General features: G+C 47.6%; 2 protein-coding genes across 2 annotated transcripts; one reads left to right on the plus strand and one right to left on the minus strand.

Annotated features, from left to right (window-relative positions):
* Positions 1-639: 639 nt before the first annotated feature.
* Positions 640-11,713, minus strand: MTCP1 (mature T cell proliferation 1). The gene is made up of 5 exons (XM_019481907.2): positions 6,109-11,713; positions 5,834-6,004; positions 5,609-5,660; positions 5,353-5,527; positions 640-725 (listed from the first exon to the last, which is right to left on the minus strand). Exons 1-3 carry the CDS (start codon positions 6,214-6,216, stop codon positions 5,613-5,615), a joined length of 327 nt encoding a protein of 108 aa, XP_019337452.1. The 5' UTR covers positions 6,217-11,713; the 3' UTR covers positions 640-725; positions 5,353-5,527; positions 5,609-5,612.
* A 293-nt stretch (positions 11,714-12,006) lies between these two features.
* On the plus strand, positions 12,007-25,807 carry BRCC3 (BRCA1/BRCA2-containing complex subunit 3). The gene is made up of 8 exons (XM_006261441.4): positions 12,007-12,156; positions 14,204-14,323; positions 16,002-16,089; positions 18,455-18,543; positions 19,240-19,295; positions 19,811-19,942; positions 20,928-20,971; positions 24,983-25,807. The coding sequence occupies exons 1-8, from the start codon at positions 12,052-12,054 to the stop codon at positions 25,132-25,134; spliced, it is 786 nt and encodes a 261-aa protein (XP_006261503.2). The 5' UTR covers positions 12,007-12,051; the 3' UTR covers positions 25,135-25,807.
* Positions 25,808-25,813: the final 6 nt, after the last annotated feature.

Raw genomic sequence — 25,813 nt, forward strand, 5'->3', positions numbered from 1 at the left:
GAAGAAAACCCAGATCTGATTCCCACACTTGACCTTAAATCACCTAAAAAAAAGTAATTGTCCTCTAGACACTACCATCCAGCCTTTTTTTTTTCTGCTTGAAGATGGACTTGAGATGGACTTGTTTTATGCAATGCATTTGACCAATGCTTTTGAAGTTATTTTGTGTACATCCGATGGCAAAACCCTGGCTGAGGTTTAGATTTCATTCTCTCTTTGATGATGGAATACAGTATATTAAGCATAAAAAATAATCAGTTTTCACACACATACAATGCTGTCTAAAATAACACAGTTGATACATTGGTCCAGAAGGTGGAGAACCTTTTAAATAAGCTATGGCATATTGCATTTTTACTTGTTTCTGCACAGCATGTTTTATTCTGTGACTGGCTCTTATTTCTTTATAAATCAGGAGAAAGCATTATCAGCTGTATTCCTTGAAGTAGCTTCCACTCCAGCCTCAACAAACATCATTTAGCTTGGAAGGTTTATTTGTATTTGTCACCTGCAGGCCCACGCACCATAACCTGCCAGAGATGGAGCTGCAGTTTTTCACTGCTGTGCTGTGTGAATTTCATCTGAAGCCACTTTCAATTTCTCCCCCTCTGCTTCCTCTTTCTCAAACCCTGAACAGCAGATGGATCTGCCTTTGGGGTACCGGGCGCAGCACCTTCGCATCTCGTGGAGCACAGCCTCGCATTTAGACGCCATATAGTTGTTGGCTGAAAAATAAGAGAAGGGAGATGCTGATCCTACCCTAGGCCACAAACCACCCATATGGGGGCCATCTCACCCAGTCATTAAGTTCTTTCTCCCTGTGGATTGCTGCTTCTGAGTTACGTTATCTTGCGGCTGTTTCCCCACATGGTTCCCACACCTGCTTTGCCACAGTCAATACTGCTTGGCCATATGTAAGAAAATAAGGTGAAAATAGCTTGCTTCAGAGAAGGGAAATACAGATGATTGCACATGCTGTCCCTTAGTGTTGCATCTATCACTTATATAAGTAGCCGGAGAACTTCACACTTATTAGCATAAGCCTGCCCCTCCTCCCTGCTCCCTTTTGCTGGCCTTGCACTTGGACATTTTGACCCATGAGTCTTTTCTCCATTCCTTTGCAGCATCACCTGTAAATGCTGTGAGCATAAACATCGGACAGAGACTATGACACAAGTGAAGAGATGCTTGGTTTGTTTCAGTCACATTAGTTCAAAAAGCCTCTATGAAAACTCTAAAAGGGACCCAGTCTCGGCACTCTCCAGCAAGAAGTCCTGCTCATCGACAGCAAAGCGTGAGGCCCTGTGCTCCCAACGGCACTCCACATGAAAGCTTTTCTCAGAGCACCATCAATAAGATCCAAGGTGCCTGGTGGTTACCTACCTTCTTTGTTCAAGCACAGATACAGCTCTTGGATCATACGCAGTGCCTATATGCAGGCATGCGGACCTCTGCTTCCTTTCCAGTTTGCCAGATCTCAGACTACAAAAAACATTGCCAGCTGTGGCTTTCATGGAAGCCATAATGCCCCAGTGCTGAGCAATCACAACCTCAGAAGTTTCTCCAATGCCACCCACCCTTTCTCTTTACATCCTTTGGCAGCACAGCTGTTTGATGCTGTAACATCCCATGGTACTTTACAAGGCTGGCTGTCCAAATCAGTTAGTGAAAACAGTGTTGCAATTCCCTGCATAGCTAAGCAGATCTTGCTGTCAGTGGGACACTGGTGCTACTACTAACAACTTCCCTACTTGCAGGAGGCATACCAGGCCAGGAGGCTCAGTGACCCCTCACGGTTCCTTTCATCTGCCTTCAAAGATCTGAGGTAGCCAGTGGTGAAAGGTTTTTAAAACCTAAAATGAAACAAACAGTGACCTCGTGTGGGAGAGACAAGGTCAACTTTGGAGAGTCCAAAATAAGTCCTCAAAATCTTTCTGGTACAAAAGCAAGCTACTCATGTATGACCTCTGTGGTATGAATTCCTGGACTGAGTTTATAAGCAAAATATAAGAACAGAAGTAACCAGTGAGGAGGTAGAAAGGCATGGAGATGCTTCTGCATTTTGTACCACCTGAAACTACTGAATGCTGCCAAGGTAGCCCTCATAGCTGATGAGGCCAGTCATCTCCTCACCACTCTTGTCACAGGGCGAACTGACAAAATGAGACCAGTTCTCTGATGCATCCTTTTATGAGAGAGCATCCCTTCCAGCTTCTCTAGAAGGTGTCTTGCCCAGTTTGTTTTTGTTCACATCTATGGCTCTCTCAGGCTTTGGGAAAGCAAGAAGACCAGTGAGTCCCAATGAGCTCAAAATACCTACAGCTCAGTATCACCTGCCTGTAAACAACCTCCCTATAAGGGAAGGATGTCAGCCTGTGGTCCTCTGCAACTGTCCATTAGGAAGAAAGTTAAATTTCCCCATGCCCTCATCTGGATTTCCAAGATGCTCTACCAATGACACATTTTACTGCTGCTTTTACTGCATGCTCTACAGCTATTTCTACGTAATAAAAGCAACCATAGATTTTGGACTTGCCTCTTAACCCATTTTCACCTAGCATGAAGAATGTGTCAAATCCCCCATTTGACCAGATTTGTACACCAAGCCAAGGATTGGCAGTTTGGAATGCCTCAAGCAGTGCTGTAAAGATTATACTCATTCATGGCAGCTAGGGAGTCAAACAGTACTTTACAGCAACAGTTAACACCAAGAGACTTCTGGACATGGCCACGTAGCCCCTCAACAAAGCCAAGAGGGAAACTGTGAAACAGTTATGTACACACAAAGTACCTGGAACACACGTGGGTTTGAAAATCTAATTAAGTGGAGGTTAAGGGTACTTGAATGGTTTTGTTGCCTCAGTCACTGCTACTCTTCCCAACTTTCACAACATGAGGGACAGTCTGACAAACACCTACCACAAACCAAGCACTGACTGGAGTCTTACTGGTTTTGATTCTCTGCTTTTGCCTACACCATCTATCAATGAGAATGAGATTTTTTTATTGCCAGTGTTTTTGGAATAACCACTAGAGGTCAGTATTATCTCCAGCATAGCCTCAACCTAACCTTAAGAGTCTTGGAACATTAGTTTTGCAGTTGTTAGTGTAAAGTAGCAGGAATTGCAAAGCCATCCCTGTACTTGAATCTCCACCCTAAGACTCACCTACAAGAGCAGCCTCATAGTTGACAGAACCAAGTTTTTCATTCAGTACAGACATCCTTAATCTACCTTCCAACTGTAGCTACAAGGTAACCACTACCAGGCTGGGCCAGATTTTTTTTTTAGTAGTTCTGACATTCCTGAAGCACATAGTAAAGCAAACTTAATCACAGTGGGGACAGACCTCAATATACTTGTTATTTTCAATAGTTCAGGACATTCTTCATAAGGATAATATGAATGGCCAGAGATTAAGGTCTTTTCTTGTCACCAAGCCATCCAGGCACAGGAAGAATAATTTATTTGACCTCTTCAAGGTCTTTTAGCAAGTCAATGGCCTTTTTTTGTGCTTTGTGAAAGTAATACATCCATCCCAAACTCATGCTAAGACAAGCTCATACTACCACATCATGTGTTCTCGCTTTCTCCACTTTATATAGTTACCTTCACATGTGGAGAACCTCTATTGTTATAAACACTCTTTTCAATTTGTGGCATCTCCATACATAAAATCAAATGTAAAAAAAGGTATTCAAAGTCAATATCTTAACTACATTTCATTTTCAGCTAGGTCATGGTACTGTTTTTTGATTTCACCATCTTGGTAAGAAAAAAAAATGGGGTTACATTTTTAAAAAAGGGGGGAAAATGACATCAAAAGGACAAAATTACACATGGTACCTTGCAAGCATTTCTGTATTTCACAGGCTTGTTTCTGGCAAGGATCCTTCTGGGGCATTTCCAGAGAACTAAAATGATAGGAAAATGTTACTGTAGAAAGAGTAGGGGGCTAAAGCTTTCTCTATAGAGTGAGCATGTTACTGTCTGAGTCTAGGACTCTCTGGAGCTTCTTTTCCCTGCCTGTATGCCATTGCCACTGTAGACAGCTGGATGGGCCTCAGTTCAGAGCCAGTCTTTTGCAGCCTCGCAGCTACTGCAGAGATATACAAAGAATCCTTCACCTTCACAATCTCAGCACAGTCTCTTCACAGCACTCCTGTCCCTCAGATGCCCAGGGTGTAATAATATTTTAAACATGCTTTCAGTACTGGAGTATCATTGTGAATGCGTAACATTAGCCAAGGAATGAAAAGGGGACAACAAGATCTTGAAGCTTTAATCTTGTAAGACATGAATATCTTTTTCTTTTTCTTGATCAGAACTAGGAGTAGGGGTTTTTTGTTTTTCTTTTTGGGGAAGGGATGGAGGAAGGTTTCCACACATTTTGAAAATACTGAATACCTGCCCAATCAGATTCTGAAGGCAGATTCTAATGCAGGAGTGGCTAACCAGTGACACAGATGCTATAAATGGCATGAGCCACCAGTGTGTGTGGCACACAGCAGACTGGGGAGGGAACACAGGGTCAGATCGGGCACAAAGCAGAAAGCCAAGCAACAGATCAGGCAGAGTGTACAGGGCAGGAAGCAGAAAGCAGAGCAGGTGGGGAAAGGAGATCAGAGTGGCACTCAGGGAGGGTGCAGGGCTTACCTTGTAGCACACCTGCCAAAAAAGTTGGACCCCACAAATCTAATAAATGTGGCTGTGTTTTTTTAAAAATAGTTCACTGCTTTTAGACCCTATTATACTAATACAGTTCTTTAAGTACTAGCATTTCCAAGATGGTCTGCACACCTAGTATTTGTCCTACCACTAGATCTGGAGAAGGAATTTAAAAAATAAAAGCAGTTTGTGTAGGTCCTGTAAGAACAGCACAATTTTTAGAAAGAATCTTGGAGATGAAAGCTATTTACCAATTCCCCCCCCCCCCCCAAAAAAAAAAACCCCAAACCGCTCCTCAAACCCCTTTCAGGCAGGATTTTAGACACCCAATGTAACCTTTCTGCAACAAGACCCCTTGAGTCCTAATCTTCCTAGAGATCAAAAAGAGAAGCAGAGCTGGGTGAGATTTATTAGCTTGAGAGACCACATCTATGGAAAACACGGATGCTGTGGAAAGTAGCACTGGGGGCCTCAATTTTCCCTCTGAGCCAGAGCTTAGTCAACAGGCCTGCACAGGACTAGGGGATGGTGTGCTGCTAGAGGTGCTGCTTCCCAAGTATGATATCAAGCCACACTTCTTACCACTCATCGTCATAAATTAGCCTATTGCACGGTTCAAAGCAACTGGAGCATTATCCCCAACATCCTGGCCAAACTCCAGCTGAGGGAATTGCATTCTGCCTACCTAAAGCTCCCCCTGTAGTTCCACAATCTTCTTCTTCACTGCCTGTTCTAAGATCTTGTGTGCTGTTGCTGTCTGTTGTTAAACAGCTTCCACCTCAGAGGTGGCTGCAGTTCAGTGGTGGGAGAACCATATATTGTATAAAACATACAAGGGCATCTTCCTAGAGTAACCACTCCTGAAAGACAAAAATCAATATTAAAGAACTAGCACACACAGGGGGGAAGAGTAAGAAAGAATGGAAATCTCAGACACTTACCAGATTAATCACCAGGCATAAGTCTAAGCAGCAGCTCTTCAACTCCCCCAATCTGGAAACAACCAGGAAAAGTTCAATGCATATAAACCACTGTAGCCAAGAGTAATAAAGTGCAATGAAATGTTTATAAGAACACTTTCCCTTGTCCTAGCACCTTCCCTTAAGAACCTCATATCACTTCCCAAACTTGAATGACTAAGCTTTCAGTTTTGCCACCATCCTTACCATTAGATGGTGCTCTATCTCCCAAACGCGAGAGTTACTATCCCTGTACTGCTCACTCAGGGACAGCTGCCACATATGAGGCAGCTGGGATGGGGGGAGCTGGCTGGGCCGCAGCGCCTCACCCAGGGGAACCTGAACTCTTCGGATCCGGGCCCTCAGCGTACCCTCTTCCTAGGGGAAAGTACACAAAACAAAAGCAGGCAGTTATTAGTAATCCAGTAATGGCATCTACCACAACAAAGGTACGGTCACTGGGAAGCTTGAAAGACACTTGCCTCTGCCACAGCCACAAGCCATGTTTTTCGGCGTTCATCGCAGTAAACGCCTACCCGTCGCACCCACAGACGGATGGGCGGAGCACCGGCATCCCCTCCTTCTGCCATTCCCTCACTTGTGTTATGATGCTGCTGCTAGACATGCATCAACACGCAGGGCACATGCATGGTCTCCTCAACCTCAACTCTGAATAAATTCATGGAGCAAATGTTAGGCCTGAAAGCTCCCTGGGCTCAGCAGCACTGCCATGGGGCGTCTGGCTTAGAAATGAGTTGCTATGTGCTGCAATATCTCCCACTATGCCACTGCAAGAAGCTAGCACTTTGGGGTAGACATGCTATATGCTATTTGTAAGGCACTTGGGGATCCATTAGGACAAGGGGTATAATACAAACACCAGTAAAATTCCTCAGGAACTGCTTTGCTTATTCCATTAATAGTTCTCATTAAGATACAATCTGTTAAAAAAAGAAGGTTATTTATAAAAGTGCCTTAAAACAAGACTTCAGGGGCCAATTATGCTCTAGCTCAGTGGTTCTTAACCTCTTAAGACTCAAGGCACCCCTTGAAAAATGCCAGCTGTTTTTACTCATTTTTCAACTACGGAAATAAATAGAGCAATTCAGTTGTAAAGAACTCAAAAAGACCATAGCAGATCAGAAATGTTTTTAACACTATGGATTCTTCTTTGAAATCTCCAGGTTAATCTTGTGAATTATATCTGCACACCTAGCAATGCTAACATCGTGTGACAGCCTGCAACAACCTTGAAAAGATCTAAAGGCAGCCCCAGTGCCCTGGTTGAGAATCACTGCTCTAGCTCCTAAAAGCAACGTGGGGAAAAAAATCAACAGATGAAATTAACTTAGAATCAAGTTATCCCCAAAATAAAGTCCGTTGCTGAGATAAGACTCTACAAGTTTGATTTTGTCATATTTGATCCTTGTGGCGCTCCGTTTTGTTCCCTCAGCTAATCTCTTTTAAAGGCTGTAATAATTTTCCATTCACATGCAAGCTTCTTATCAATTGCTTTTACTGCTTTGTATATGTCAGCTCTCAGCCTCTAATTACAGGTCTTTGATCTCAGTAAGGGCAAAGGAATTCTAAATCCTTAAGTGACTTTTCCTGTTAGGTTGTGAGTGACAGTTTACTCTATTTACTCATGTGAGAACTGCATTTGTGTCACGGTCAGTTTTTTCCCCCCATCTGAAAAAGAGCATACCCTTCTGTGGTGGCTGCACCCACATTTCTAAAGAAACAGATTCAAAAGGCATTTCTCTGAAAAGATAGTATTTGTTGAAGAATTAAGTGAGAAACTGACATCACGTGGTATATTAGTTCCGCTCCACGGGTCAGATCGTGCAAGATGAGGATGGACAGATGGATATTTGAGCACAGAATTACAACTTTCATTTAGTACCAATACCTCCTCAGGCTTGTTCTAATGACTTTACCCTAGTTTTGGCGGCAAAATATTGGGGGAAAGAACAGCTATTATGTGAGTAAATATATACTATCTGTGCATTGAGGATTGGTTGAATGCTAAATGGTTATAAAATTAAAGGCAAAAAATCTTTTAGAATTGATCTAGATACTTTAGAAAACACAGAACACATGATCAAAATGACCCAGGATGAAGACAAAAGGTAGTCTTTGTCTACATTTAAAGTAGAGGTTGTTTAAACACTAGTTAATATAAGGTCTTCCAAATAGGGACCTGAAACAATGTTCCTAGTCCAGTGAAATACAATAATCTTCTCCAGAAAACTTGTGGAGTTACAAAGCAAGTGTGGCATACGAGTAATAAAATCAAGGTACAAGATAAAGAGTAGGAGAGGTCAGGGAGGGAAAAAAAATACTGTAAATGATTTCAATGTCACATAAAGGGAAAATACACTTCCATTGTATCCTATACGCCAGAAATATTCAAATGACAGACCCAGCAATCAGAGAGTTGGCACCCAGGAAGAATGCAACAGTGAATTCATTAAAAACATGTGGCTGCTAGGAATGATCTGCAAAGGAAAAGGTGATATTTCTATAGCACCATTCACTGTGATGAAGCTTGTAAAACGTCTTGGGATCCAACTGGTAAAAAAACAAAATGTGTAGGGATCGCTTTGTCCAACGGCGAAATGTAGCACAATGGCACAATACAAATTGGCAGAATGTAATTACCAGAGCTGGAGTTTGGCCAGTATACTACCCTACTTTTTGAAAAGCTCCATGGGCCCCCTTGTGACCAGAAGTGCTCAAGAACTTGCTTTCATATCCCGTTCAAAAGACAAGCCCTTCTATCACAGGGGTTCCCAACAACACAGTACCAATTCAGCACTGACTCAGAGGGAAAAGTTCCACCTTCTGAATTGCCAATACCAACCTACAGCAGCTAGGTTTTCCTTGGATGGCTCCCACTTAAGTATTACCCTGGCTCAGTCCCTTTGAGCAGGATCTAACCAGATCACAGCACAGGAAAATCAGAAATGTTATATATATAGTATGCATCTTGGTGAAGATGGTGAAGGGTATCAGACAAATAATATAAGCTATCTTATTTAAGCACAGCAAGTACTGCAGGACGAGCAGCAGCTGTCCAAGGTTCTACTTCCCATCCTAGCCAAGTTTCCCAATCCTGTCCTGAACTCTACTAGTGAGTTCTTTCATAACCCACTCTGACCTTGCCCTCTCATCTGAGACTGCCATATAGATGCCCAGTTATGCCAGCTTTGGTCTTGGAGAAATGGCTCTCTAAAAATTAAAGGAAACACGAGAGAAATATGGACATGTCTTGAAAAAGAGCTTTGCACCCAAAAGCGTAAAAATAAGTTAGAAGGGAAAAAACAATAAAAATTAGTTTTGCTAATTAAGAAACCAATAAAATAGCCTGGAGGTAACAAAAGCTAAAAGGAGACGTAACATTACTTATCATCATATTGGCACCATTGTTTATTTTCTACCTGGTATCAGTTAGCTCCTATATTGTTCCAAATTGTAGAGAGAATCATGATCCAGCCTGAACTTTGCATATTACTGGATCATTTGATCATTATTCATTCCATTACATAATCTGTACATTTTCTGAAGACAGTTAACTGTTTAGGAACCTGATTTTTTTGAGGCCAAGAGCCCGTCCCGTGTTCCCCCTCCCACCCAACCTGTTTCCTCTGGTACCAGCAACAGCTATAGGTATTCAGTCAAGGTACGTATCAGGCCTCAAAAGTTTAAGGCCTGACCTCAGTGAATTTATGAAGAGAGCAATACAAGTGCATAAAGTCAGTTAAGAGGAGGATGGGATTTTGTGTCAGACTTATAACCTATTAACTTTTAAAGACCGATACAATAAATAATTCACAAAGATAAAAGCTGAAAATGTCCTAGCTTCCTCTCAGATCTTACTTGGAGCTGAAGTAATGGGGTTCTGTGTAATTTATCCTGCTAAAAAGGTTTTGTATTTGCTAACTGCAATATGTTATATTTCAAAGAAGGATCAGGTCAAATTTTGAAGAGTTCAGATGCCATTCAGCCACCTAGTTAAGTAGCCAGGTTTCCCATACTTTCCAGCACCCAGCAGCTCCTGGACCATTAACACTGATTTTCAACACATCTTAGACTCCTGAGGAAGTTCCAGAGAACTGGAAGACAGCTAAGGGTAAAGGAGGCAACCCAGGTAGTTATAGGGTCATCATGGGCACTGATCCTGAGCAAAACAGTGGGATAGTTGATATGAAGTTTGATTAATGAAGCACTAAAGGAGGGAAATATAATTAATGCCAAACAATGTTGGTTCATGGAAAAGATCCCATCAAACTAATTTGATAACTTTTTTTTAGATTAAACCTGTTTGGTGAAGTAATATTGAAGCTGTAACACAGACATCTGTATGGCATTTGACTTAGTGCTATGTGACATTTAATTAAGAAACTAAAACACATTCATATGGCACATATCAAATAAATTAAACACTGGCCAAGTAACAGGTCTCAAAAATAAAACTGTAAATAGGAATAATCAACAATGTGTGTTTCAAGTGGGATCCTGCAAAGATCGGTTCTTAGTCCTATCCTATTTAACATTTTAATTCAGTGATCTGGAAGAAAACAAACTCATGGCTGACAAGAATTTGCAGATGAAGCAAGGACTGGAAGAGGTAATGATCGATAGGACAGGTCACAGGCATAGAGATCGGGTTCGCTCGGCAAGCTGTACGCCAGCAAACAATACGTGTTTTTACATGGGCAAAGGTAGAGGCAATACACCTAGGAACAAAATCATAGGCCATGTTTCAGCACAGCAATCTCTCTCCAGGGAAAGAGCATCTCTGAAAAAAGACAAGGAGGTCATGATGAACAATCAACTGAACACGAGCCCCAAGAATGACAGTGGTCAAAACGCTTAATGTAAATTTTGGATGTATACACGTAGGAATCTCACAGGGGGTAAAGAGGTTTTATTTCCCCTGTATTTGGCACTTGGTGAGGCCACCACTGAAACATGGCATCCAGCTCTGGTGTCCACAGTTCAAGGAGGAGGTTGGTAAAATTGGAGAAGCACCGTAAGAACAACTAAAAGGCTGGAGAGACGCCTTCCAGCTAAAGAACCAAGGAAATCAGTCTAGTTAAGGTTATCAAAGGGACAGAGGAAGCTCCAGGGCAACTCTATCTGTGAAGCCTCTACACAAGAAGCCAGGCTCCCACAATGGGCTCGTCAGTCTAGAAATGAAACACAGGTCAAGATCCAGAGGCTGAAAAGTGATGCCCAACCAATTCAGGTGAGAAACAAGGCCCCATGCTTGCTACAGGGAAGGCAACTGCGGAACAGGAATGGTTTCCCAAGGGCGACGGCAGATTCTGCCTCACTGGTGATTTATAAACCTCACACTTTGCCCAGGGGCGGGTGCAGCATTTCCAGGGCGGATGGGGGGGTGGGCAGCAGCAGCAGCAGCAGCAGCAGCGACCAAGCCGCAGGGGTGCCTCCCACCCCACTAACGCCACCCCAATGCGAGCAGATCCCTCAGGAGCCTCCAGGGCCAACTTTCAGGCCAAAGCAGGCGACAGCGGCCCCCTCCTGCCGCAGCTCTCCTGGCTGGGCCGAGCTGGGAGCCCCACAGCTGCCCCTGCTGGGGCTGGGCTTAGCCGAGGACAGCGGCAGTGACAACAGCTCCTGGAAGCAGGTGCGGGCACCGGGGTCCCCGTCCAGCCCCGGCGGCTGGTGCCTGTGGGGCCCTCCCAGCCCAGGCAGCAGAGACGCGGTGACAGCGGCGGGTCTCTCGAGACATACAGGAGTCCCTGGAGGCCGCCCCGGAAGGGGGGGAGGGGGGCAGCCATGCCACTGCCCCGGGCGCGTCGGTCTCCAGGCGCCCGCGGGACCGGGCGGCGGCGCCAGGCACCGCCGGCCGCAGCCTCCCCCGGCCGAGACCGAGGCCTGGAGGCGCCGCCGCCGCTTCCGCCGGGGCAGCGAGACGGACGCGGGGGCTCCACGGAGTGTCCCCCGGGCCCCGCCAGCCCCTCCGACAGCGCGGCCGGGCCGGGGCTGCGGGGCGTCTCCATGGCCCCGCCCGGCCCTGGCACTGTGCGGCCGGCGGCTCCCACCCGCCCTCAGTGAGGCGCTGGCGGCCCCGCGCGGCCCGGCCGGGAGGCGCCCCTGCCCGCCTAGCGACCTACCTCGGCCCCGGCCAGGGACAGCCACCGCCGCGGGCACCGCTCTAGGCTCCGCCCGCCCCGCCCCGCCCCGGCCCCGGCCCCGGCCCGGGGCCCCCAAGCGGCCCCCGCCCCGCCCGGCCCGGCCCCGCCCCCCGCAGCAAGGGCGGGTTGGGAAGCCACGGAACCCAAAACTCCCGCGGGCGCCCGGGCACTTCCGGCATACGGACCGGAAGTGGGCCTCCCCTGCGGGCTGCGATTGGTGGGTGGGGTTGGCCCCGCCCCGCGCTTCCTGCTGGCAGCGGGATGGCGGTGCAGGCGGTACACCTGGAGGCGGATGCCTTCCTCGTCTGCCTCAACCACGCGCTCAGCACGGAGAAGGAGGAGGTCATGGGCCTCTGCATCGGCGAGGTACCGCCGCGGCCCCTCGTCTCCCCTGCGGGCGGGTTCCCGGGGCGGGCGGGTGCCGCCCCGGAGCAGGACGCGAGGCCCGGGGTGCCCCACAGGCGGCCGCGGAGCTCCGTCATCCCGTGATCCGGCCCCTGCGACTGCCTCTTGCGGTGCTGGAGCATGCCCGAGCGCAGCCCCTGGGGTACGCGCCGCCGGCGGTGCTCCCTGGGCCCGGTCCTGGGCTGCCTCCGCAGCGCTCCTTGGGCTGGTCCCAGGCTGGGCTGGGCAGGAGCTGCTTGTGCCGGTAGGCGGTGGGGGAGCAGGAGGAAGGGAGCTCCGTGGCTTTGATCTGCTCCGTGGGCCGGCTTCACACTGGCCCTGACGAGTTTGACGTCCTTGTTGCAAACCTCAGTTGGGGGCAGAGAGGAAGTCTGTGCACAGATGTCCATGCACATGTGTCTGGCTACAGGTAGGCATATGCAAGGCGTTTTCAGAAACGAAGGGCAAAAAGCAGGAGAGAGCACTGAAGATGGTGTGGAGAACACACCTGTTGTTTTGCTCTGAATATGTGTATAAGACGACTGAGCATGCAAATAGCATGGATGCACAGCTGGCTGTCAGCACACAGTAAAGGAGAACAGAGTTCTGTTTTTTAGCGGGGGTGTTGGGCCGAAGGCCTAGTGAAATTCACTGTATGGCTCAATGAAAGTCTACCAGTGGGCAGAGAAGTTAAAAAATGACCCTACATCTGTAGTGGATGAAACTTAAGCAGGATTTTACTATGAGGCAGAGGTGTAACATAAAGTGTAGGAGTGTCCCAACCACTGAAACATTTCTTTAAGGAATATCAAGAAACTTGTCACTTGCTGGAATACCTGTATTGCAAAGCAGTGTGACTAGAGAAGTGGCATAGTCTAGTAAATGATCATTGCACACAGAATGATTTTATTTTGAAATTGCTGTTAGTTTCTGAAGGACCCTCCATAAGCATGCCTTTGCATCATTTATGTGTGTGTCTGTGTGTACGTTTGTGTGTGTCTGTGTATCTATCTATGTAATACACACACATGCACATATATATATATTGCTTATGTGAAAATGGTATCTTAGCAGTACTGACATACAGTGACTGGTGCTGCCTTAGTCGGGGCGGGGGCACGTGCTCCCCCTGGCACCAGTCTCGCTCCCTGGTGGGTGCCCCGCAGCTGATCTCACTGCCTGGAGGGAGTTCCCCTGCGGCTAGTGGCTGCAGCCGCTTCTAGAAGTGGCTGCAGCAATCAGACGGCACTTGCAGGGGGGGGCACTGGCACTCCTGCCTTCTCCTCCCCCGCCCATTGCCTAAGCAGCTAGTGCAACCGATGAGGCGGTGCACTGGTGCTCTCGGGGTGTATGTGCACCCCCTACGTGTCCCCACTGTACAGGAGGGAAGGAAATATTGACTCTTTTATGTGCTGGGGTGCTTGTCAAGCATTAATTTATTGGTGGCAGGGCAATCTTTTTAGTGGGATGGACTCAGTAGTGTGGATGATGAGTCATGTGTTTCTGTTTGCTGTGCTAACCTGGTGATTGCTTGACAGCTGCAGTTTCAATCATGGTAAAAAATCTAGCCAGAAAGAAACTAGAATGGATGTTTCACATCTAAACAGTAGGTGAATACCCAGATAGAAGGACATGGCATGGCTTGGGACACCTGTGTTTTAAGTTGGCAGATAGGTTTAGCTTTTGAGCTGGTAGGTGGCATAGGAAAGGTGATCCTTATGGAAATAGGAAAACCTAGCTAGTGTGGATCAAAATCAGGGATAGTGTATTTGGCCATTGTCCTGGCTGTCTGTCTTGTAGGTGGCAAATTCTGCCAGTTCATCAATTAGATTGCTGTGGTAATACCTAAGAAATCATTGGTAACAGGCAGGAATTTCAATTCAGTACTCTTGCAGTGAAAGCTAAGAATAAGCAGCCCACTGTACAACCTATCCATAAGATTTGCGAAGTATGAACTGGGGATAGCAGTTCTTTATTTTTTTTTTCATCTAGTGAGATGAGTGACACTTCCTCTCTCTTTCATCATTAGGTTGACACCAGCAGGATTGTTCATATTCATTCTGTGATCATCCTGCGCCGTTCCGATAAGAGGAAGGACCGAGTAGAAATTTCTCCAGAGCAGCTCTCGGCTGCTTCTACAGAAGCAGAGATATCCTTTTACAGAGGCTGCAGCCATTTACTTGGAAACAAATGTATCAAGCAGATTTGTAGGCCACACATTTTTATGATGGAGTACTATCCTGGATTTACTTTGGTCAATACAAAGTTGATTATAACCTTTAATTACAAGGTCCATTTGGGAGGTTCTGGTCACCTTTCCTGCAACGCTTAAAATATTTCAGAATTATGTAATGGAACCATACTAGAACCTACTGTTCTTGATCTGTTTCATGTTACACATTCAAGAGTACAGTCTAAAGCAGCATTTCTCAACCCGTGGGTTGGAAGAATATATGAAAGGTTTGGTTGCAAACAAACTTAAAAAAGTGGATCAACAAACTTGAAAAATGGATTCTCCTTTAAAGAAAAAAGTCAGAATCCATGGGTTTTCCCATGCAGGCTGGCAGAGTTCCAGGCTGCTTGGGGCTGTGGGTAGCAGGGGGAAGGAGGGCAATCAGGCAAGGGGTGCCATGTAGCAGCCCGGCTGTGTGGAGAGCAGTTTCTGCAGCTCCCCACAGGTAAGTCTATGAGGGAGGGAGGGGCATAGTGTCAGGGAGGTGGGGGGCGGGGCACAGATGACTGCCTGCCACCCCACCTCTCTGGGGTAGAGCCATGGCCTGAGGGGAGCAGCGGTGGTGGCTGGGCCATGGCATCAGGGTTGAGTTGCAGCCCGGCACATGAGCAGCTGGCCGCAAGAGAAGGTGAGGGCATTGTGGTTCCTGCCCCATCTGTTACTCATTGCGCTGCTGCTGGTGCAGCCGGCATAGGGGTTCCAGTGGCCAGGGCAGCAATGAGTCTCACCGCCCCGCTCCTGCTCTCCCATGCCAAGTCCTGCCTGCTGGGCCACGGAGGCAGCTCCTGTCTGTACTGATCCAATGAGGCTGCAGCCCTGTGCCTGCTGTGGGTGTACATATTTGGGGGGGGGGGGAATGTGCCCCCCATGCCCCACCTCCCCCCCCCCCCCCCCCACACACACACACACCCCCTGCCCCACACATGCGGCCTGGGGCTGGGGGCAGCAGGTTGGGAATGAGGGGCACCAGCAGGGTTGGGTGGGGGTGGGGGGAGTTAGGTTAAGAGTGAGGGGGGCACCAGCAGGCCCAGGGGGCTGTTTTCTACTTAAACTATGTACTGGGTTGGGCCTAGCCATCAGTGTTTGTTTACAAATGGGTCCTGGTACAAAAAAGGTTGAGAAACACTGGTCTAAACTACAGAGAGAAAGATGGTTGGAGGAAGTGTATTTTTCTTTAGTTCCAGTTACTAATAAGTGGTAAATACAGCAAGAAAATTAGTGGGAAATGAAAGTTCAGGAGGTTTGTGTCTTCAGGGTTGACACACTTTGAAAATCCCCATCACAGAAAAGCCTATTTTCCACACACAGTCTTGGAAATGACAGGAATCTGATTCTTTGGGTATCTTGCTAAAAGTTATACATTTCCACATACTTGCAGATCTGGCACTGTCTTGTTAGTTTCAGGGTGTCTACAGGTGGTAGAGAGGGAGAAGAAATCAGTTTTTCCAGCACCCCAGCATTTCTATAAAGGAACGAAAATTAACCCCATGTGGGATCCCATTTCTTCCCCCTGGTTACTACTTCATTTATGCGAGGGACATCTATCACTTCTTCTGCTATCTCTGGTGTTTTTAATGCACCTTGACTGACACACAGGCTGGCTGAGATGACGGGACGTCCCATGAGGGTCGTGGGCTGGTATCATTCTCATCCGCACATTACTGTTTGGCCATCTCACGTGGGTAAGAAATGTCATATGAAAATAGTCATGGTGAATAATAGCACTTTGTCCATGGTGGTGGTGATAAAACAAGTGCTGCTGGAGATTTGTAATCCAACTTTTCCTCTACTTTTAAATCATCCAAATTGAGAAGTCCCCTAGGTTCCTACAGTAAGTGGATTCTCTCCATAGATCTCTTTTAAGACAGAAAGATCAGAGCTGCAGTCAGACATGCAGGGAAGAGCAGAAGAGTCCCACAGTTCACTCTTGATGTATTCTTTATCTTTTCTAGTTGTACATGGATGTGTGCGTTAAAACACCACAAATGCTCTGTCAAAAGAGTAGGCGAGAACCTCTTCTTGCCAAACGTGTTCGTGTGGTCTCAACTCTGATCAATTTTTGTCACCAGGCTCGCTTGCACTTACGCTCTTGCTCGCTCGTACATATTCCAATGTAGCAAGCTGGCTAGTTTGGGGACTGAGTACCATGGTGTGGCAGGGCACTGCGGGTGCCTGCCACTTTAAGGGCCTGGAGCAGGCAGCTGCCAGGTGCCCGATGAGGGCGGCCATTTTGAATCTGGGGCTGCCATTAATAGACGGCAGTTCAGCTGCTGGAGGCCAGGCAACAACACCGCCTGGCCGGAGGGCTGCTGGTGTCATCTGGAGGTAAGGGAGGAGCTGTAGGGGATGGTCTGGAGGCTCCTGGTCCTGGGCATGACCTAAAACTGCACCCTGCCAGGAGTGGGTGGCCTGGTGGGGCTCCCCGTGGTGCAGGAGCCCCCAGGAAATGCCAGGCCAGTTACCTCCCCGGTGAAAGGCAGGTCAGGGAGCCTTGACCCCAGCCCCCAACACCGGGTGGGCTACCCCTTGTTCAGAGGGTCTGGAGGGTGGACCCCTGGAGAGAGAGAAAAGGCGATAGACTCCGGCCTGTCTGGACTTCCCCTGGCTGGTCCGTGCTGGGGCCAGGACCGGAAGGGCCAGGGGGGCCCACCGCGAGGAACACTCAAGAGCCGTGCGCCTGGGGTCCCGACTGGCCTGGAGGTGGGCCAGGGCTAGTGACCCGGAGGTCCCGGTGGGGGGACCACACCAGAAGGGAAGCGGTTCGGGGAGCCATGCTGCCTCGTATGAAGGCGGATGAGACCGCCGGAGGAGAGGAATCCGGGCGGGGCTCAATTGGGAGGACTGTGGGGCCCGGCGTGGGGCGGGTGACGAGGAGAACAGCGCAATCCTGGAGGCGAGGGAGGAGCTGAAGGGGCTCTACACCCTCGCTGGGCTTCTCCTTAACCTCAAACTGGGGGCTCTGTACACTGCCTCTACCGGGGGGAGTAAAGATTGCTGCTGTGCATGGCCATCCGACCGATGTTTCCCAGCCAGTGCACCACTGTAACAGGGGGCCTTCTCGGGGCTGCTTTCCCTGCAGCCCACCCACCTGTTTCTGGGCTAACTGCCTGCCTTCTCACCTACTATGTCTTCTTGTTAATTAATTAGTTAGTTGATGTAATTAAGCAGGAGGCTGCCCATTTCCTGCCCCGATGCCAGGGGGTGCTATGTGCACCTCTGTTCCTCCCCCTACACCGCAGCCCAAGCCTCGCAGATGGCATTGCGATGTTCTCATCGTCACCGGCCCCACAGCCCTCCCAATTGAGCCCCGCCCGGCTTCCTCTCCTCGGGCGGTCTCATCCGCCTTCATACGAGGCAGCATGGCTCCCCGAACTGCTTCCCTTCTGGTGTGGTCCCCCAACCAGGACCTCCGGCTCACTAGCCCTGGCCCACCTCCAGGCCAGTCGGGACCCCAGGCGCACGGCTCTTGGGCGTTCCTCGCGGTGGGGACCCCACCCTGGCCCTTCGACCTTTCCGGTCCTGGCCCCAGCATGGAACAGACAGGCCAGAGTCTATCGCCTTTTCTCTCTCTCCAGGGGTCCACCCCCCAGACAAGGGGTAACCCACCCAGTCATGGGGGCTAGGGGTTAAGGCTCCCCGACCCACCTTTCACCAGGGAGGTAACTGGCCTGGCATTTCCTGGGGGCTCCTGCACCACGGGGAGCCCCACCAGGCCACCCACTCCCAGCAGGGTTCAGTTTTAGGTCATGCCCAGGACCAGGAGCCTCCTGACCATCCCCTACAGCTCCTCCCTTACCTCCAGCTGATACCAGCAGCCAGGCAATGCTGTTGCCTGGCCTCCAGCAGCCGAACTGCCCTGTTTATAAGGGCAGCCCTTGATTCAAAATCAGGCAGCTGCCAGCTCCAGGCCCTTAAAATGGCAGGCACTCGCAGTGCCCTGTCACACATGGGTAAGTATCCTTTATATCCTAATGTTTAACCGTTATGAAAGTGGCAAGTCTTTTAGTGGCTGATGCTGGCTCATTTTGTTTTGATTCATGTCTGCAGATGTTCGCACTCAAGCCATGTATCAGATGATGGATCAGGGCTTTGTTGGGCTTATCTTCTCTTGCTTCATTGAAGACAAAAACACAAAGGTAGGTAACTTACAAATAGAGAGAAATCCCTTGGATACTAATTTAAAACTTCAGCATCTATTTGGAGCAGAAGTTGTATGTTCAGAATCTGAAACAAGGACTCTGCTTTAACCAAAGTAAGGTCCAGGCCCCTGCTAGAGTAGAAACAATTTGCTGTTTGTGTTGGCAGAACTGATTTTCTTTTCTCCAAAGTAGCTCTGGCATGACTTAATCCCCAGGCTGGTTCTGCATTCTCTAGCTATCTCAAAACCGTGTTGCTGTCTGAGACTAAGCAAGATGCCTAACAGGTGTTCATCAAAACAAAGGTAATTTCATGAGATCAGTATAGGCATCCTACCATGTCAGAGTTTTTTTTTCTGTTATCACTGACCCTTCATGAGATGAGTCACTAAGTGGGGTGAGTTGGATATAGCATGTGATCTTCTAACTCTGACTTCTGGACCTAAAATTTTAGCTTAAGACAGATGGCTCTGAACTCAGTGTTTCATGTTATAGTTCGAATGGTCCATAATATGGAATTTGGTATCTTTTTAAGAATTTTTCTTTCTCTCCTCACCAGCAAGTGAGTGGTACCTTTTTGAAAGGGTATTATTTAAAAAGTTATTATTTGAAAGCAAACTCTGCTGCTTCTAGGCATTTTGGATCTCAGGTTTACTTTCATTGCTTATCATCTAATTTCTCTGCTAATTATTTTAGACAGGGAGGATTCTCTACACCTGTTTCCAATCAATTCAGGCCCAAAAGAGCTCAGAGTGAGTACTATATTTCATCTTTTCTTGAGAAAGTCCTTGCAAAAAATAATCAATCTCTCCCTCTCTTTCCCCCCACCCCCTTTTAGTCTTCATCTTTTCTTGGTTAAGTTAAGTGAGTAGCGTTACTGCTCTTAGATTCAGATTGTGATCCTAATGTTGCATGTTAATCCCAGTAATTATGGAAATATAAAGGTGAGTTATCACCTGCTCTAAAGCCAATAGCTTTATGGCAGTCTAAACCTTAGAACAGTTTTGTTTACATGCTTGCCAGGTGATAGTAGCAGTCCTGATTTCCTGGCTGCTTTCGTTAATTCTCCACAAAGCCCCATTAAAATACTTTAACACCATTACAGACTGCTTAAGTTTCCTGTCAGCACAACCTGCCCAGCTTTGAAGCCTTGGTGATGCCCTTCATGGAGCAAACCATTATAGCTGTAGGAAAGACTTAACTATCTGAAACAACACAGCATGAGGGTGGGGCCATGAAGCAAAAATTGCATGTGCTCACCCTCCAGGTATGAAAGAATTGAAATTCCTGTTCATGTGGTCCCCCATGAAACCATTGGGAAAGTGTGCCTGGAATCAGCTGTGGAGCTGCCCAAGATCTTGTGCCAGGAGGAGCAAGATGCATACAGGAGAATTCACAGGTAATGGGGTCAGAGTCATTCCCCTTCCCAAGCAGCTGGTGGTGACTGTTTGTTAATGGTTAATATAATTGACTGTAACAGTCTTGCCACCAAGTATAGCATGGCTACAAGGGGTTATAACTACCTCTAGGATCATGGACCTCAGTCCTCCGATCCTGTTCATACATGTTTTCTGACTTCATTGACACTTTGCCCCTGCTATTGCCTTTGTAGGGGAACTACTTAAATCATTCTGTAGCTGTCACTTAAAGCCAATGGAGCTTGAACTCTTTGCTTGATTAAAATATAACATGGGCAGGACTCCCAGGGGCCCAAGAGACTACAGCTAGTAGCTGTTCTGACTGAAATTGAGGAGGGCCTGCTAAGAAGAGAATCAGAGCAGGGCTACAGGAAGGGACCTTGAGAGGTCATCTAGTCCAGTCTCCTGCTCAAAGCAGCAGTCTGTCTAATACAGGGGTACTCAGCCCCTGGCACACAGGCCAGATCTGGCCACTGGCACCATGTCATCTGGTCTGCAGGGCTCCCCACAAGTCCATTGGGAGCACTGTGGGCCTTAGCCCTGTGCTGTAGGTTGAGCATACAGGGTGGTGTAGGACCCAATTCCAGTGTGTGGAGGTGGTGCAGGGCCTCTGGAGCCCAGTTCCCACAGGGCAGAGGTGACATGGAGCCCCAGAGCCTGGTCCTAGTGCACAGTATCCACTCTGGCCTGTGGATTTGGCCTCTCACATCTGTTCTGGCTCACAGAGCCAAAATGTTTAGCACCATTGGTCTAATACTGTGAATGGGTTAATCATGATATTTTTATTAAAGCAGCAGCATGGTCCAAACACAAGTGTGTTGGAACTGCTATCAGGTAAGGCTGAGTTGTATAGAGAGGTGCCTGTAGCTTTAGGCTCACAGATAGCTATTTTCCATAATGTAGGTTCACCTGATATTCAGCTCTGTGCTGATTTATCATCGGTCTATGTTCTGTTCTTTTCTTTAGCCTCACCCATCTGGACTCTGTAACCAAGATTCACAATGGCTCAGGTAAGATTCATAGATGTTAGGGTCGGAAGGGACCTCAACAGATCATCGAGTCCGACCCCCTGCTTAGGCAGGAAAGAGTGCTGGGGTCAGGTGACCCCAACCAGGTCTTCTCTTAAAGTCCCCAAAGGTAGCAGAGAACACACCTCCCTTGGAAGTCTATTCCACATTTTGGCCACCCTTGCCCTGAAAACGTTTTTCCTGATGTCTAGCCTAAGTCTGCGCTCTGTCGGTATGTGACCATTGTTCCTTGTTACCCCAAGAGGCTCCCTGGTGAACAGAGTATCTCTGATCCCTTGCTGCATCCCCCTAATGAATTTGTAGGCAGCCACAAGATCATCTCTCAGCCTTCTCTTGCAGAGACTCAAGAGGTCCAGGTCCCTCAGTCTCTCCTCATAGGGTTTGTCCTGTAAGTCCCTAACCATACGAGTGGCCCTCCTCTGGACCCACTCGAGTCTATCCACATCTGTTCTATTCTTGAAATATGGCACTCAAAACTGGATGCAGTGCTCCAACTGCAGTCTGACCAATGCCGCATAGAGGGGAAGTATCACCTCCTTGGATCTATTCGTTATGCATCTGCTGATGCATGATAAAGTGCGGTTAGCTTTGCTGATGATTTTGTCACACTGACAACTCCATGTTCATGTTGGAGTCCACTATGATTCAGAGATCACTTTCCACTTCTGTGCTGCTGAGTGGGTCACTTCCCAGCCAGTAGGTGTGCTGGATATTTTTGCACCCTAGGTGCAGCACTCTGCGCTTGTCCTTGTTGCATCCTATTGTGTACTGCCCACTTTTCTAACCTGTCCAGGTCTGCCTGGAATTGTTCCCTACCCTCTGGAGTGTGCACTTCACCCCACAATTTAGTATCATCCGCAAACTTGGACATAGTACACTTCACACCCACATCCAAGCCACTGATGAAGATATTGAAGAGTACAGGTCCAAGGACCAAACCCTGCAGGACCCCCACTACCCACATTCTTCCAAGTTGATACTGACCTGTCTACTGCCACTCTGGGTGCAACCACTAAGCCAGTTTGCCACCCTCCCATCTGTCACAGCCTCTTAATTTATTTATGAGAATGGAATGAGATACCGTATCGAAGGTCTTGCTAAAATCCAAGAAAACAACATCCACCTCTACTCCTGCATCTAAGCATTTAGTGACCCTGTCATAAAATGAAACCAGATTGGTCAGGCGTGATCTACGTGCTACAAATCCATGCTGGTTTCCCTGCTGCATTATTTTTCCTGCTGGACTCCCATAAATATGATCCTTCATAATCTTTTCAAAGACCTTTCCAAGGATGGAGGTGAGACTGACTGACCTATAATTACTCGGATCCTCCTTCCTCCCCTTCTTGAAAATAGGGACCACACTGGCCCTTTTCCAGTCCTCTGGGACCTGACGCAAGCGCCACGAGTGCTCAAACAGCCATGCCAATGGTTCTGCTGTGACAATGGCCAATTCCTTCAGTACGCTTGGATGAAGCTCATTCAGGCCTGCTGACTTAAATGCATCCAGTCCATCCAAGTGACTCTTCACCAAGTCAGCGTCAACAGTTGGTGGGTTGGTGTCCCTCTGATGGCCATCTAAGAACCCATTAGGATACTTTATTTCACCCGTGTTCAGGAACACTGAGGCAAAAAACTCATTGAAGAGCTCAGCCTTGTCCCCTCTGTCTGTCACTAATTGCTCCTTCTTGTTCAGTAGGAGTCCTATGCTGCCCTGTGCCTTCCTTTTTACTCCCTACATACCTTAAAAAAAAAAAAAAAAAAAAAAAAAAAATATTAGACTTTTTGTTGTCTTTAATGTGTTGCCAGCCTCAGCTCTGTATTTGCTTTGGCTTTTCTAACTGCCTCCCTGCAAGTGCAGGCCAAGCAAGTATACTCCTCCGTGGTAGCTTCCCCCTGCTTCCACCACCTATATGCCTTCCTTTTTGCCCTTAGGCTCCCCTAGATTTCCCTGGTTAGCCAAGGAAGTTTTTTTGCCTCCTCTCCCCTTTTTCCCTTGTACTGAGATAGTCTCCTTCTACACCCAAAGGACTGCTTCCTTTAGGAACAACCACCCTTCCTGGACTCCCAGCTTGCCAATACGCTTATCCTGCAGGAGCGACTAAACTCCTGAGCACGCTGAAGTTAGCCTTCCTAAAGTCAAGCACTTCCACCCTACTAGTTATCTTTCCCACCCTACGCCGTATGATGAATTCAGTTGATTGATGGTTACTGTCCCCAAGGTGACCACAAATCTGCATCTCCCCTACCAGGTCATCCCCTGTAGCCAACACCAAGTCCAGTAGGGCATTCCCCCTAGTGGGACCGTATACCTCCCGCATTAGGTGAAGGTCCTGCATGCAGGTTAAGAACCTATGTGAACAGCTGAATTTGGCTGACTGCTCCTCCCAGCAGATGTCAGGGTAGTTTAGGTCCCCCATGACAACCATGTCCCTAGACTGTACGGCCTCTGAGAGCTGCCTCAAGAATTCTAAGTCTAGCTTTTCCTTTTGGTGTGGTGGTCTGTAGCAGACCCCACCACCAAGTCTCTTTCCCTCTGACCTCCATGTATCCTAACCCACAATACCTCAACTTTCACCTCCTCTGATCCCATTTTGATTAGGGTAGATATATAATGCTCCTTTACGTTGTCCTGCAGAGAATGAAAGTAGCCATCAATCTCTTCTTCAGTTGCCCTTATCCCCTGCAGCCTGCTCACCACTTGCCCCTCCAGGACCTCAATCCGGACATGTGGGACAGGCAAGGGAACCCCCGAGCCCCAGAGGTCCCACCAAGCAACCCCCACAGACAGTGGGCCAGGGCACTGCCAACCCATCCAAGGGGCCTATTTGGCTGGAGGCCTCACAGAAGCTCCGGGCTGAAGGCAGCAGCAGGGCAGGGACCCTGGCTGCACTCCGTGTCACCATCCCCAGAATTCATCTTTAGGGAATAAAGATGCTGAATGTAGGTCCATGACTAAATACTAGGGTATTAAGGCCCTGAGTAATGATTGTTTTAGTTCCATCAGTGGAAGTCAGTAGGGTACAGTGTGTAACAGTCACCAGGGATCATAATGTAACTGCTTTGAGATGCTTGGGATTGAGCTAGCATATGAACAGGTTACTTCACCCAAGTTTAGCTGCTCTAGTTTGACCTTGCTGTATAGTTCTTATTCAGTTCTTCATCTTGCTTAGAACTATTTATCTCCCTTAAATCTTTATCAGGTTTTCTAATGGAGGTTATAGAGGCAGAGTAGAGAAATGCATTATTACAGTAATATTTCTGGAAGAAAGTGTTCTTTATGTGACCTAGATATAAGTGGAATAAGCCAGTGGCCTTTTTCAGATTCCTTATGGACCTTCATCCTATTGATTAAAAGCATTAGAATTTGACCTAGCATTAGTACAGCAGAGGTTCTTGTAGCACTGCTTTGTCTTAAATCTGACACTTGAACACATCAGTCACACTAGCATAAAACCTCCATTGCATTCACAGAAGCAAGTACAAGTAGATGTTTAACGGCAGTCTCTGGTCTGCCTCAAGAACGATCAGTGATACAAGGTTTGGTGTAAAATATCTCTACTTTATATGCCTAGTTGTTGCTGTTTAACCCTTTCCTTATGGGGTCCTGTGAGTTCTCAATATGAAATACTGGTGTGAAATCTAGGTTCTACACAGTATCCTTGAGCTTTGGAATTCTGCAGCCCGGTGATAGGACCCAAAAGCAGATATTGAATTTTTCCTGGGACAGAGCCCTTTATTCTGGGATCCTGTAAACATACAAGCCTACTGTCCCATTTGTACCCAAGTTAACACTGGGAAGTACCCAAATTAACACTTTTTTTTTCCTGGGACAATCATGGCCAATTTGAATGAATTGCCATTTGAGTTGTGTGTGTAAATGACTGCCCCCCACACCTGTTTGAGTCGGTCAAGGGGGACAGTCAACCCAGTCTTTTTTTTAGCCAGAGACTTGGTCTTGTGATGAGAGAGAATGTGTCTTGTCTTTTCCAGTGTTCACCAAGAATCTCTGCAGTCAAATGTCTGCCATAAGCGGCCCCCTCCTGCAGTGGCTGGAGGACAGACTGGAGCAGAACAAACAGCGGGTGCAGGAGTTGCAGAGAGAGAAGGAGGAGCTAATGGAAGAGCTAGCTGCATTGGATTGAAGGGGGGAACCCTGGACCTCTTGAAGAGGTTATAAAACTGGACACAAGATACTTGCAGGTGAAGGATAAGCCCATCTTGCCTTACTATGAAGATACTAGTTGTACCTCTTGTCTTGCATCATGCAACAGCTCAGAAAAGACTTCAGCAAGATGATTAAGGGCTCACACCTGTCCCAGACAGACAGAAAGCATCATTATCAGCTTGCCATGTGTTCTGTGGAGCAGCCCAACCCCAAACTGACTGAGGAATGGGGCAGTACACTCTCAAGAGACCACAGAGAGAGGGATGCCTAGTGAACTTGTTCTCTCTTCCCCTCATCCTTATTAAACACAGAAATCTCTTCCCTTTACTTCTGTTGCTGGGCCTTTAACTGAAGGTGTGGACATGTGTACCAGGGCAGTCCTATCCTGGTCATCACTTGTGTTGTGATAAATAATTTGACTGTAACCAGCAACTTGATTTAAGGTAGGGAGGATACTGGGCCGTGGACACTTCCAACTCAGCCTTCCTTAGATGGCCTCAGTTGTAAGCAATTTCATCTGGCAATTCACAAAGCCATTAAATTGCCTGTGGAGTCAGGTGTGGGGGAAGAAGGGTGGGGAGGAGCCATAGTGACCTGGGACAAGGTTTGTGCCTCATGTACTTCAAACCAAATAAAGAAATGCACAGTGAGAGCGG

This window comes from Alligator mississippiensis, chromosome 8 (assembly GCF_030867095.1).
Source record: "Alligator mississippiensis isolate rAllMis1 chromosome 8, rAllMis1, whole genome shotgun sequence".
Classification (NCBI taxonomy): Eukaryota; Metazoa; Chordata; order Crocodylia; family Alligatoridae; genus Alligator; species Alligator mississippiensis.

Coding starts and splice junctions, on each gene's coding strand:
- MTCP1 (XM_019481907.2), bottom strand. CDS start 6,216: ATGGCAGAAGGAGGGGATGCCGGTGCTCCGCCCATCCGTCTGTGGGTG. Junction 6,005..6,108: donor GGCTTGTGGCTGTGGCAGAG/GCAAGTGTCTTT, acceptor ACTTTCCCCTAG/GAAGAGGGTACGCTGAGGGC. Junction 5,661..5,833: donor AGATAGAGCACCATCTAATG/GTAAGGATGGTG, acceptor GGTTGTTTCCAG/ATTGGGGGAGTTGAAGAGCT.
- BRCC3 (XM_006261441.4), top strand. CDS start 12,052: ATGGCGGTGCAGGCGGTACACCTGGAGGCGGATGCCTTCCTCGTCTGC. Junction 12,157..14,203: donor TGGGCCTCTGCATCGGCGAG/GTACCGCCGCGG, acceptor TTTCATCATTAG/GTTGACACCAGCAGGATTGT. Junction 20,972..24,982: donor CAAGATTCACAATGGCTCAG/GTAAGATTCATA, acceptor TGTCTTTTCCAG/TGTTCACCAAGAATCTCTGC.